This window comes from Pipra filicauda, unplaced genomic scaffold (genome assembly GCF_003945595.2).
Source record: "Pipra filicauda isolate LSUMZ 115617 unplaced genomic scaffold, ASM394559v2 scaffold207_size1410395_pilon, whole genome shotgun sequence".
Lineage (NCBI taxonomy): Eukaryota > Metazoa > Chordata > Aves > Passeriformes > Pipridae > Pipra > Pipra filicauda.
The window spans coordinates 800,199-815,326 of record NW_024104318.1 but is presented as its reverse complement, the minus strand read 5'-3'; the positions used below and the strand labels follow the sequence as shown (position 1 = coordinate 815,326).

At 35.2% G+C, this 15,128-nt stretch overlaps 1 protein-coding gene across 45 annotated transcripts in view; it reads right to left on the bottom strand.

Moving 5' to 3' along the window:
- The window catches only part of KCNMA1 (potassium calcium-activated channel subfamily M alpha 1), a 480,406-nt gene that overhangs the window by 188,836 nt on the left and 276,442 nt on the right, over positions 1-15,128 (bottom strand). For all 45 annotated transcript variants that reach the window (XM_039380918.1, XM_027724023.2, XM_039380921.1 and 42 more), the window contains 2 exons: positions 6,180-6,273; positions 2,467-2,578 (listed from right to left, as the gene is read on the bottom strand). In XM_039380918.1, coding sequence (XP_039236852.1) covers positions 2,467-2,578; positions 6,180-6,273 — 206 coding nt within the window. The remainder of the gene's footprint in view (positions 1-2,466; positions 2,579-6,179; positions 6,274-15,128) is intronic.

Below are 15,128 nucleotides of genomic sequence, written 5' to 3'. Positions count from 1 at the left end.
ATGTTGTATTGTATTTGGGTTCCTATATTATTTTGAAATTTAAAGCATACAAAGGAAACCTGCTAAATCAGTAATACATTTTAAAATGTACAAATAATTACTGGGATACAGCAAAGTCCAAACCTGTTAAACGATTTTCACATTGTCTAACATTAAGGACTTCTTATTTACTTGCCTTGCTAAAAGGCAAACCTACCTGCAAATCCTACTTACACACAGAGACAAATGGTGCAGAAACCATAACTTACTTGTTCTGAGTCACCCTCTACACAAGGATCTCTCTCTCTGAATTACAAAAGATATATAAAAGGAAAAGGCAAAGTAGGCATCTAACCTGAAACTGTAAATCATATGGTCCAAACATCCTCCCTTCCCCTCTAGTCACACATTCAATCCTACCACTGTATTACCTGCAAGCATGTCCTAAGTATTTGAGCTCCACAGACAGCAAATTTTGCCATCTCTTTAAAAGGTGTAAAGGAATACACAATCTTCATAACACACTTCAGTGTATTTTCTTAAAACTTCTTTCATCACAGTTTCTCAAAATAATATAACTTGCTGATCTAAATTAAAGCTACATTAGGAACCCAAATAATTCAGATTTTTGAATTAGTGAATTATTTCACTAAGGATGATTTCTCTAAAGTGAAAACCGGCTTGGAAGCAGATGCAAAGCTAAAATATGTTAAATAAGTCACTCCTAAGCTGACTACATTAAAAAAGCCTAATTTTTTTTACCTAAGTGGCTGATAAATGTCTCAGGAGGATTCCATGAGAAAACAGGTGAAGTGGGACTATAGACAAGAAATCAAAAAAAGTGATATTGGTGTATTTAAGAGATATGGAAATCCTTTCAACCCTATGAATAAATATAAGCAAAATGCTTAACTCTTCCTGCAAAATGACATAAATCTTGTAAAAAATATCCAACAGAAACTGCTAAATGTGCAAACTCTCTCATTATCCCTGTCAGTACTGTTAGTTAGATTGCTGTGTCACCATGAGTCAGTCAATTATGCAGTCACTTTCATAAAGGGTATTCATCCCAAATAATTATCTCTTGGCCTCATTTCCCAGAGTTTGTGGTCTTGCTATTTTCTCATTTCATATTCCTTTTCAATGGATGCTGTGATTCTATTTATTCTCTTAGGCAGCCTTCATCTCCAAGGATTTCAATATCAAAGTTTTAGGAAACTGATACATCGCATTCAAGTGTGAAACTTCATCCCTTTAATTCACATAATGCAAAGAATCTGAGATTGAATTATAGCTACTGAAATCAGCAATTTTCTTTTAGACATAGGCATGGTTTTTATTTCCATACTTCCTTTTTAAATCTTATTTCCTATTCTAATATGGAACTGTATGACATTTTCTCTTTCCAAAAGCCTTAGTTTTCCATACATGACAGAAGTATGTGATAAAGAAAGTAATCATCTGAGAATGTATGGTGGTATTTTCTGGTCGTTTTACTGCTTTCTTCTCTGGCATACTAGTAACCACTGATACATATAATATGACCTTTATCGTGGCATACATTTATTAATCTTTTTTCGTAAAACAGTAATTCATCAATAATTTTTGTATCTTTAAACTTCCGTATAAAGTTTAAAATATTGTAAGACTATTTAAGACTCTGTCTTACTTTCCTTTGCATGTGAAACATTTAAGATAACCACTCTTCAGTTTTCAGGGACAATGAGTGCCTGTATTTTTGGAGAAATTAATTGTCAAACTGCGACGTTCCATACATTGTCTAAAGGCACTGCATTCATGGAATATGCCATTTTTAGGAAGTTTTCTCTGAAAAAAAATTCCAAATTTTGACCTTCATTTTACCCAATGAGAGAGCATATGGAATTTGTACAAGAAACTTCATATGTCACATTATGGATGTTCTTTAACTCATTTGTCCTCTCTATTTCATTCTGTATTCCCTTTTACATGTGGCATACTTTTTCTAATGCATTTCTAGCAGTCCAATACAAATGTCAAGTGGTTAAACATATCTCCCAAATCTGTTGCTCCAGTGGATTTAAAATTCAGCCACATTGGCTCAAAAAAATGCAATGAAAACTTGTTGATTTCATTGTTGACAATGACTGATGGCAACCCAGTTCAGTGAATGAATGGTAAGGATCACCTGTTCAGGTTGCAAGCTGAGACAACCACATCAAATTCACTGTTTTATAAAACAGACTCATGTTAGACAGTAATTCTAAGCTGGAGTTCTAGACCACTTACAGTAGGAGATTATGTTAATGAATTGAGAACAAAATGGACAACTGTTTTTTCTGACAAAACCCACCTTTCCACACAACTAGTACATTCACTGCAAAAACAACTTTGTCATACTATTCTTCTGTTTACACAATGACATAAAATGAAAAAATTCTCTGTCAAAATGTGCAAAGTTTCAGTAATTTTATAACAGCTAATAGAAGGAAAAAATATTTTACTTACCAAGCCAACTTCTGTTTAAATATACTGACACAAACACTGGAGGGACCGTGAAGAAATCTACCACTGAGTTAACTTCCAGCCAAAACCATAGCTTGTCATTGGCTGCTATAAACTGGAGGAAAAAAAAAAAAAAAGGAGAGATGAAAGAATCAGATTATGCTCACGCTGACTGCACGTATGTGAAATATTTTCTGTTCTAAAATTCTAAACTCAAAAGTTAGTGCAGTAATTGATGTTTTAAGTCAGTCCAGACAAAACATGTCTCACTAGAAAAAAGTTTGTATTGTGTATTGCTTGATTGCTTAATACATTGGTATTATAATGAAAAATCTAACTGAAGAGATAGATCATATATGTGATCAGTTGTAATATCTACGCTAAAAAATATTTTTTCCACATTTATTAACAATCTATCAGTATTATTAGAGAAGTATAGGCAAGTATAAAATATTTTGAAGTATATCACCTTTCCTATAGCATACCAAATGTACTGGTAGTAGTTTCATCACGCATTTGCTGCTCACAAGTTTCTAAGTACATAACAGTTTACAAAGAGTCCTATTATCATCTGTCCAGAGGAGATCACCAGGATGACTCCTACAAGGCATAGTTCAGGACTGCACCAGCACTGCAGTCCTTTGAACTGTGCCATAAACATGGTCATTCTTGTCTCCTGACTATGAAATCAGCCTAAGGAAAGTGGTAAACTTAGATGCCAAGGACATCATAGATAAAACTTGCCCCTGTGCTTAAGGTCAAACTATTATTCCCATTTGAATAATAATTAAAACATAGAAATATGAAATTTAAATATACAAATAAATATAAAATTTTAGTGTATCATGAAGACATTTACAGGAGCAGTTTTACTCATTTAAGTTTTGAAACTTTGACTAACACATTTAAAAACAGTGCTTGTATTTTTTGAGTTAAAGAGAATAGTCATTGTGTTCTTTCAAAGCAAATACAGACAATCTCTATTTCATTCACTTTATTTCCTTGCCTTAGAAATACTTCAAAACTTTGACAGAATAAGTTTATGGAGCATACCAACTTTGCTGGAATGCCAGATTAAATATTTGAAAAGGAGACTGTACTGATGTCAAAAATGTTGAAATCATATTTAAAAATAAGACCAAAAACATGAGAAGCATTTGCTTCAGAGAATACTCAAAATGGAAAATAAATTGATATTTTGCTAGTCTGTATTACTCAATATCAATGTTCCAGCATGAAAACAGAACAAAAATATCCAGTTTCAGCAGAAGATTTCTATTCCCTTTTGTTAAATTTAGAAGTAGTCAGAATTTTTGAAAGTAAAAGCTTTTTAAGATGTCAGATCAATATTTTCATAACTTACAATATATGCTCCAATCATAATTTTTTCTTTCCATAGGGCACAAGCTTGAGGCTTTCAAACAAATTAAAGTCAATGAAAACGAAGTCTGTTGACTGTAAAGGTCACTTATACTTTTCTGTGTAAGTACTGCAACATTTATTCATTAGGTAATTAGCGACTAGTAAAAGCCTATTTCATTACAGAAGCAATCCTACCATGCTTGAAGAGATGCTATCTTTTAAAAGCACTAGCATAATTCTGTCCCTTTCAAAGACGGATTACTGCCACACTTTCCTTTTCTCTGCCAGACCCTATTGCTTGATAATATGCTAACTCAGGCAGTTTGGACTTAGTCTTTTCATCAGAAGTTTGAAGGTTTCACTTCTGAGCTCTCACATAGTTGGACACTAGGCAACAAAGATTTTAAAATGGATATATGTGTGTTTGAACACAAATATCTTCTATAACTGAAGATATGGCAATATTTACGTGATTTTGAGTTGCAACACAATTTCAAGGAGAACAGATGGAAAAGGATGAGATTCTAAAATATTTCTTCAAAACCTTTAATTTGCCAGTGAGTCCTCACAGGAGATATTTATCAGAGAAAAAAACCCTAAGCCACTAAAATACCTAAACATATGAGATGCTTATTGCATAAGTAGCAAATTCATTATTGATCCAATTCTTGTGTCCACACAACCAAGTGTTACCTTTTCCTCAGAAACTACTGTTTAGTTCATTGGGACTTCTTGGAGATCTGAAGGTACACCTGTGTTAGCATTCTAACTTAGACAAGGAATACCAATCTGAAGTGAATCCTTATCATTCCCACTTACCATAGCCTCAGTTTGCATCACAAAACAGTTTTGGATAACACAAGAATTTATTTTGCTTGAAACTAAAACTGAAAAAATGAGTTCTGGCAGTGCATCTCACTCACTGTAACTGCTAAAGTGCATTCAGTCCACAGGACCAGGGTGCAGTCTACAGAGCTATCTCTTTCTTTCAAAAAACATACAGTGCAGACATGAAAGTATTAGCATCAGCTCTCAGTATCTTCCCTCTTATTGTGCTTGCTCTACTTCTTGATAATGTAACCTAAGTTACTGCTTTGAGTAAGAGTGGACAATACGTAATTTTAATTCTTTTGGTAAGAAGATACAACCTTATTACCAGCACAAAATTTACAAAGGATTTGGATACTTCTAAAAAAGGATTTTTGGAGGTTCACAACTACCATGCATTGAATCCATTATGTTGAAAAGTTAACCTACATTGCAGGCCTTATGGATGTCTACTAAAGCCCCACTTTTAAGAATTAGGGGCTATTACACCGTATGCTTTTAAAATATAGCTTAGAATGCATACACAGTAGTGTAAATACTGTAGGAATTTATCTACAGCTAAAGGATAAACACTGCACCTAGACTAGGTGATGGAATAACCTAGATTTGCAATATAATTCCTTACTGTATCTTCAGAAAAAGTTGGTTAAATTGGTCAGAAGTGAAATAGAAGGAACTCAACTATCATTGTGACAAAGGGGCTCCTGTGATTCAGGAAAAAATGGACAAAGAAAGATGAGGAGGCAATATTTGTATTAAATTTAAAAACCAATGTAGCAGGCTTTCCGTTCACATGATGTTTTCGTTGTAGTTCCATTAGGTTTGAGGCCTTTTTTCGCTAATTTTCCAATTAAGAAGCAAAGGTGGTTTTCAAAGGGTATTAAAAAAAACCCCAAACCCACAACCAAACGAAAAAAAGCCAAACTGACAGCTTGAATTGCAAGCATTACTAGCCCAAAGTTTATTAAATGCCTACCTGTTTCAGAGGTACCAACTTTTAGATCCTGCAACAGCATTACTGGATTTGCAGAAAGTGATGAGTACGGTCTAAGGTTCTGTGTTTCAGCATATTAACTAGTATTTATAGCTTCTGCAAAGCACTCATTAGCAGTCTGGGAAAGTGGATGTGTATAAAACTGAATACAGCAGCTCTAGCAGGTGTTATCTCAACCTCTGACTGTCAAAGACATATCTAACAGCAGAGGAACAGATCAACTCTTCACCGGTTTTGCTGAAGTAGTTATCACACCACTGAGAACAATGAAACTAGATTCGATGTCACTGACCAGCAGTGAACTGTTTAGTTTTCACTTTCTATCACATGAGAACAGTCTGGGACAGCTTCACCTATAAACTATTGGTCTCCTTGGTGATCTTAGATTCTTCTTATTACCTAAATGTTCCAAACAAAATGCTTTGATCCTGCATTTTAGAAATTAGCTTAATTCTGTCCAGCCATTGCAGAGTCAAGCTGCATCCAAAGACTCTCCCTGCCTCATGCAGTCAAAGACACACACACTACTTACACGCAAGCCGAAGTAGAGTAGGAAGAACACATTGAAAGCCATGTCGATCTGTAATGTGAAATCTTTGTAGAAATTCTGGCAGGATTCTATTGGGCTATTTGAAACAAAAAGAAATCAGAATAAATTGTCAGTATATGAGTTTCTATTCTGCTGAGAATTTTATGCATTTCATTAAAGACCTTGATTCAGAAATAATTTTTCTGTTTTCCAGTCGTTTACAAGATAGAAGCAAGCATTTCAAAGGAATTATTTCATTCATTCAGTTAGTCATTCATACAGTGTTTATATTCACCTGTTCAGGTAATATCTGAGAGTTAACATGCAGATACCCTTAGGAAAGGACAAGCAGGAGTATACCTCAGGATTCCTTAACCCCACATTAACCCTTAAAGAACTGACTTCTTTCTAAAGGAGACACACCTATGATACTTTAGGAAAAACCCTAACAAGCACACAGCTACTGTGAAACATTACATGCTTTTAATTAATGTCATAGTATAAAACCTTTAACAAAAAAGTAGTTGCTTAGGAATACATTACCCATTAGCAACCTGGGGTACTTAGTCTTGTAGAATCCCTTGTTTATAAGAAGTTGGTTGGTTTTTTTTATTTTTTCTCACTTCTTTTTTTTTTTTGTATGGCTATTTAATGTACTTTATGTACAGTACTATGAACTGAGTAGAAAAGCAGCATAGCCCATTGGTGAAATTAAATAACAAAATAAATTGAAGAATTTGAAGCAGTACTCTAAGGGTTAATTTCTGCATGCAGGTTATTTAAAATACCCTTCTGAGTGTCAAGCAGCCATTGCAAATTATAGCTTATTATATTATGCTTTATTTAACAGTGGGACAGATCCAAAGCTTACTCTATACAAACTGGTACTTTATAGATATACTTTTATCTAAGGAAGGCAATAACTTCCACAAGTATCATTAGTGATTTATTTGTGAAGTTTCTAAAATAGGTTGTTGAAGCCACAGTCCAATACTGTAGTCACAGACCAACGTGAAAATCATGTCCCAATATATGCTGATGTATATGCTATATATACATAATGTCCCATCATATATATACTTTATATACATAATGTCCCATCATATATACATACATATACACACATATATTGCAAATGATCATGTGTTCATCACAACTAGAATAAAACAGGAAATTAGAACGCAGATCATTTGATCATTTGGAGCGCTAGAAAATATCCTTTTAGAAAAGCAGAAATTTGTTGGCTTTCCAGGTCAAATAAATCACTGAATGTGAATCTAATACCAGTTAGTATAGCAGTAGCTCTGCAAATATAATGTTAGACTGCTCAACAAGCAAGATTCTATGCATTATGAATGTCAGTTACCTAATTAAAGGCATAAAGGATATTGTCTGGACTACCAGGTCATTACACATGCAGCCAAATTTTCCATTCCTTGTATACATTACAGGTCAAACAAGTTAAGTACAGCATGCCCTCTCCTGTCTTTAGATGCATGAATGTATACAGTAAAATTCTCCTTGATGTACAGTAGCTTTATATGTTAAGAAGCTTCAGTGCTATAAGAAATTTTATTAAAATTGTTTTTCAAAGGCTATTTGCAAAAACATTGAACTTATGAGACATTTTTGTTACACTTCAAATAAAACTGATTTACACAAGCAGGCAAAAGGCAATAGAAGCCAAATGTCAACATATAGCACAGCAGACAGTATCTCATACTTTACAAATATAGCTTTAGCTACAAAAACAGTGGATGTAATCTGAGAACCCAACTGGATCATTTTCTTTATGGCATTATTGAGAGCAAAGGATTTTGTCAAAATAAGGTAGATTACACACTGAGTCACTATGCACCCTACCAAAAGAAATCACAGGAAGTATTGTGGAAGCAGAATCAACAGCCCTGCACCAACACAGAGGTTTGGACTCCTAATTCCCGGTTAGGTTCCTGCAAAAGCTGCAGAAATTCACTGGAGCTACTGGAACTGCAGGGACTTATAACTAGGATAGAGAGCTCTTCTTTTCCACAGTTATTTGGTACTTTTCACAATTGTCAGATAAGGTCAGCTAAGGTTGCAGCTAACAGCTGTACTCTTGTGTCAGTGCCCTTTACAAAACCCTACAAGACCTGACAAATTAGCTAATGCATAATACATTTTCATCTTGTTTGCAAAACACTTCGCACAGTAGACCACAATTCTGATTTGGGACTCTTGTTTACCTAAAACCAGAACTGCTATTTCTGCTATTCATACCCTTAAATCTTCCCTCATTTCAGAGATCAAGACTGTCTCAATTTTTAAGTTATCCATTTCAAAGACAAACACAACATCCTTTCCTTTTTTACTTTAAACAATGACTTTGTCAGAAAGGCATGCCACTGAAGAAATTATTCTTCAGTTTAGGTATTTTTTTGTTTTCATCAGTAGCTCACATTTGAGTTGAGATAAAAATATGGCCACTGATGTTTATCATTGCACCATTCAGTCTGCTGCAGATAGGAAGCCAATTTGAAACTCATCGTTACACCAAGTTTCCCAAAACCAGAAGTGTTATAGTTGTTAGAGTCCCAGACAGTAGTCTACTGGGCTCTCTAAGACTAATAATATATTCTATTTTTTATATTAAAATCACATAGCATGTCCTATGGGATTAGATCCCTTTAGGGCAGCAGAGGTTTCAGCTTTAAGAAAGCAACAGACTGTTAGAAACGTTTTTATTCTTCTTCCATGTAAGCATGGTTTCACACATTTATATAATAAAATCAGTGAAATAGCACACTAGCAATGACAGGAAAGATTTAATATAACTGGATAAAAATTATAGTAACGATATAACTCTAAATGCAATGGACTTCTCCCCCTGAAAAAGTGGCAGGATCAATAGTCCAACAGCTATTGGACAGCAGGTCAATGAGGCAGCTAGGGATGGCAGCCCACCAGACCTGTTTTTCTGAACAGAGAAGGACTGGTGGGTGATGTGATGGCTGGAGGCCGTCTTGGGCAAAGCGATCACAAAAGATAGTTTCTGATTCTTGGAGAAGTCAGGAGGGGAGTCAGCAGAACTGCTACCTTGGACTCCTAGAAGGCAGATTTTGACCTGTTTAGGAAACTGGTTGAAAGAGTTGCTTAGCAGGCAGTTCTGAAGGGCAAAGGAAAGCTAGAAACACTTTAAGAAGGAATTTTAAGGCGCAGAAGTAGGCCATTCCCATGTGCTGAGAGACAAACCGGTAGGGAAGAAGATCAGCCTGGCTGAACAGAGAACTTTGGCTTTAACTCAGGAATAAGAGTGTATCACCTTTGGAAGAAGGGACAGAAAACTCAGGAGGGCTTCAAGGATGTTGTGAGGATGTTGGTGGAAAAGACAATAAAATGTTTCTAGAAATATATTAACAACAGGAGGGCTAAAGAGAATCTTCATCTCTTATTGGATGTGGAGGAAACATAGTGAAAAAGGATGAGGAGAAGGTTGAGGTACTGAATACCTGCTTTGCATCAGTCTTTAATAGCAACACCAGTTGCTCTTTGGGCATCCAGCCTTGTGAGCTGGAAGACTGGGATGGGGAGCAGAATGAAGCCCCCATAATCCAAGAGGAAATGGTCAGCAAACTACTACACCATTTAGACACAATTCTATGGGGCCACAGAGAATCCAGCCAAAGGTACCGACAGAACTGTCAGAAGTGCTCACCAAGCCACTCTCCATCATTTACGAGCAATCTGGGTTAACTGGAGAGGTCCCAGATGACTGGAAGTTAGAAAATGTGACATCCATCTGCAAAGAAAAGTCAGAAGGAGGATTTGGGGAACTACAGGCCTGTCAGCCTGACCTCAGCACCAGGGAAGGTCATGGAGCAGATCATCTTGAATGCCATCACACTGCACATGCAGGACACCAGGGGATCCAGTCCAGTCAGTTCGGGTTTATGAAAGGTAGGTCCTGTTTGACCAACCTGATCTCCTTCTACGACAAGGTGGATGAGGGAAAGGCTGGGGATGCTGTCTACCTGGACTTTAGTAAAGCCTTTAACTTCATTTCCCACAGCATTCTTATGGAGAAACTGGCTGCTCGTGGCTTGGATTAGTGAGGGAAAACAAGGGTTGGAAGGCAGAGTCCAAAGTGTGTGGTAAATCTGGCTGCTGTCCAGTCACTAGTGGTGCTCCCCCTGTATCAGTGTACCACTGATGAGGCCACACCTTGAGTGCTGTGTCCAGTTCTGGGCCCTTCACTTCAAGAAAGACACTGAGGTGCTGGAACATGTCCAGAGAGGGGCAACAAAGTTGTTGAAAGGTCTGGAGCACAAATCCTGTAAGAAGTGGGTGAGGGAGCTGTGTGTGTTCAGCCTGGAGGAAAGGAGGCTCAGGAGGGACCTTATCACCCTCTACAGCTCCCTGAAGGGAGGTTGTCGCAAGGTGGGGATCAGCCTCTTCTATCAACTGTAAGCGACAGGACAAGAGGAAATGGCTTCATGTTGTGCCAGGAGAGGTTTAGATTTGATATTAGGAAAAACATTTTCACTGAAAGGTTGTCAAGCATTGGAACAGGCTGTCGAGGAAAGTGGTTGAGTCACCATCCCTGGAGGTCTTTAGAAGATGTGTGGATGTGGCACTCGGGGACATGGTTTAGTGGTGGACTTAAAGGTCATTTCTAACAGAAATGATAATGATTCTATGATTCTCTAATATTTATGTGCACTTTGAAAGAGAATCTTTAATTTGCACATTTTTTACAACAAAACTAGTAGTTATAAAGCCCAGTTATTACAGGTATCATAGGCATAAACTATCTCAGTGAGCAAGAGTGACTACAAGAGAAGTAACAAAATGACTCCAGTTTAAATTCATACAGATGGGGCAAAAATTTGACAAGGTGATGCCAGAATCCTTAAATGTTTGCTGCAACTGACACTGAAGCCAACACTTCACATGACACTTTTGCCACAGAATGCACCACTTGTCACTTCAATGCAAAAGAATTTACTGCTGATTAAATAACTACTTTTGTCACAAGTTTACATCATGTATTTATTTATTATTCTCACTCATTTGTGGTTCATTTGAAATGCTTCTAATGCATTGAAATGGTTCTACTGGAATTATTCTTTGAATAGTCATAGAATGAGTGGGAGAGGGAAAAAAATAGTATGCTTTTTAGCACTTTCTGAAATTAATTGTTTCTGTAAGTATATTAATATGAAACTTCCCACAGAAGAAGCCTTCATAGAATATTTCCAGGATTTTTACAATTGCAACAGGGTTGAAAATATCTTCAGTGGTTTTTAGTGTATCATTTCACCTTTTGACAAGAGCTATAAAGCCCATTGCAAACCAGATCAAACCTTGGCATGAGATAATCTATGTCACAATGCAATCACTGCCATTATGATCACACAGAAGTGAGGAGAAGGAGTTTTATGTTCATTCTGACTTTAGACCAGCTTTGCAGTCATAGTGACATCTATCTGGATGATTTTACGTAAAATGTTACCCACAATAACGGGAAAGGTTTTGTACACCCAATTCAGCACTTGGAATAACTATCCAATATGCAATTTATACTTCTCTATTCTTCTTAGGTAAGGAAGTGGACTCTTGTATTTTTGGCACATCATGTCAGCCTGCGTCTAATGTTTTTTTGCCTCTTTTTTTTTCCCTTTTTAATAACAAGGTTCACAAAGACGAAGATAGATGCTAATTTTTATCTATGTATAATTTTAAAACAAAATGGAAATTTTTAATTATAAGACATTAATCTAGTTAAATTAATGATTTGAAGATAAGAAGTTCTCTGTAAAACTTTCATAAACCACCAAAGAAGAAATTTACTTCTACTGGAAATTCAGGAAAATACTGATGTTAATATTATCACAGCTGCTACACTTTGGATCTTTAAGAAGCTACTAAAACTTTTAGAAATTCAAAGAGTTTTCCAAATTTACAGTTTTAGGTTTTGGAAGTAAGCAAATTTGTTTTCTTAATGGTGGAGGAAAAGCCAAATCCATTACTGAAACTAGATAAAAATATATTTTAATTCTTAATATCAATGAAATAAAATATAAACCCTAAAAACTGATAATATGAAAAATTAGGAAGATTTTATTTCTCTTGTTCATGACAGTTTTTAGACTGCACAACAGCACATTATACGAAAAACCAGTAAAATGTGCAGTTTCTATCAGATGGAATGTCCATTGATGAAAGTGAATTTTAAATTAAATTACACCTATATATGGAAATACCAGCTGATGCTGCTAAAATATAAACAACAAAAATGAATAAATAATTGAGAGAAACCACTCATTATTCAGAAGCTCAATAGTATCTCATAATTTGAAGACATTCCATTCACTTCGCACTTTCAAATTGTATTTCAATGCAATTAACCTGTATTAATTTGGGTATGTAAATTTTCTTTGTTCATAAAACTGTTTATAGTGGTCCTTTTTTTCAAAACTATTTTGTTTTGCTGGAAGCTCCTCTGTAATATTGAATTCTCTAAAACTTATTTCTAGAACAAATGCAATTTTATCAATTCTAGAGTAAAAAAATGAATTTTGCATAAATTTGATATGACAGTGTCCATTTATATTCCTTCAACACATACTTTTAACAGTACAGCAAAAAGGAAATCAAGGGGGTTAGGTTAGGCTTTTTAACTGTGTTTCAGTGATGTAGTACTAAAGTAAAACTATGGAAAAGCTACATGTATCATTTAGTAAAAGCAATTTTCATTCAGTGCAGAAGAGCTTCTTCCTTTAACTATGGTTTTGCTGTACAGCTCAGAAAGGAATAAGTTAAAATCTTCTTTACTGAAACTGGCATGAACATACAGCAAAATTATTAACACAGATGCCTATCAAATGTATATCTAGGGAAACAAACACCATCGTTAAAACAAATCACCAAGACTAAACAAGAATCAAATATGTCAAACATCTCAAAGTGATACATAATTTTTCTTACGTCAAATGATTTTATTAACCAATTGAGTCTCACAGAAAGAAAAAAAATGTTTTGCAGTATGTATATTCATCTTCTAAATGCAAGATGCCTTCTCATTTTAGAAGGCCTTTCTTTGAGTCATAGCATCAATAAAGTTTTTGATGGCAAATAACTTCTAAATTACTTCACTCTCCCTTGACATGATGTGATGTGCCACCTGGGAACCTTTTGCTATTAGCACTTTCAACGAACACTGCAGGATATGCAGGAAGAGTTTAGTTGGTTTCCTTCCCAAAAAGGAAGGACAGCCAGCTGGATCAGAACAAGGTGAAGGCAAAAAGACTCACTTTGGCCAGAGAAGAAGTGCCATGTACTCTGCTATCACAGCATTAAATCTTGGGTCCATAAAACTCTATGGGACCATTACATCGCTAATTATAGACACATCTCTGAGGTTCTGTGTATCTGGAGACAGTGAGTGAAAAAGGAACAACCTCTTTCTCACTGAATTTTGCAGACAGTTATGACCTGATAGCTGAGAATGATGATGTGACCATTTCTTGTATCTTCTTATATTACTACTGTTAAAGATTCATTTAAATTCTATTTGAGCACTTAACCTCCTACATCTAAATCCTTCACTAACAGTTTCTCCTATGCACACACACCCCCAGATAACTTACTGCTCCTAAGACGTTTCAGTGTCAAATCCTAGAGCTTCTTGGGGCTTTGCCAAGTATTTTTTTTCAATTCTCTCTTCTGACTCTCCTTTGCTTAATTCCTTTTGAAAATGCTCTGATGATCTGTCTTGGTTCAAACCACCACATGATCTTAGGCTCATACACATGAAGCTGTCTTTGAATTACATCAACAATCAGAATCTTCTTTGTTCAATTTTAAAGTAAATAAGCAAAATATAAATTTGATCAAAATAAACCATGAACTGTCAAATAACGTGAAATAAAGCTATCTTTCAAGATTTCTTAGACTATTGTTTAAACTATGCCTTATAAAAAAAAAAACAAGAATAATGCAAGTGTCTATCCTTATTTCCCTTTTCTAATTTCTATCACAATATCTTCTGTTATTCTTTAAAGTCAGACAGATCACAAGCTGGCATTAGAATATTACCCTTTTATTTCTAACTTAATTAAAAAAATGCATCATGACTCATCTGTTCTGCAGATGCTTTCTACAACTAAGTACCTCTGTATAATCTCCCTAGCACATAGGGGAACCTGGACAAGCTTTTAGACTAATTTGGGGTAAAATGAACAGGTTTCCTTATCCTTCTTCAAAAAAAAAAATTCCAATGTCAGAAGAAACAAGCAAAACCAAATCCAGATCAATCAGTATTAGGTTAAAATACATTAAATATATTAAATATATAATTAAAACAGCATAATTTAGTAAAGATTTTTCTCAAAACCAGAGATTTTTATATTTTTTCCTTATGATTTTTCCACATTTCTGGATCACATCATAAAGAATGGGGCTTAAAAGTTCAGGTTGTTTTTATTTCCCCCTTTGAACATTAACTTACTTTAAATTAAAGATATATTTAAATGCTGTGACTTGGCAGTTTTTAATGCAAAATTAATTCAGTTCAGAAACTAAGATAGAGAAGGATTTCCATTGGGAAAGAAAGAGAAGCTCTTAATTTTAACTTCTGTCACATTCATGTATAAAATTAGGAGGCAAATTTAGTTGGTATGACTGAAAAACAAAGCTATACTTTCCTGATGCTCATCTCAGATTTTCAAGATTTTGCCTGGCATAACACTACTGACTTTTACAGAGCTATTTGCAACTGAAAATATATGAAGTGACAGAGTCAAGCAACATTGCTAATAGTTATTTTACCTAAATGAACTAATACAGCTTGGTAAAATTCAGTATAATGCTGTCAGTTTTCATCTTTCTTTCTCAAGTTTTCCATGAATTTTAAGTATATTATGCTTCTTCACAGACTCCCTAGCAAAACATATACTAAAGTACCACAGCACT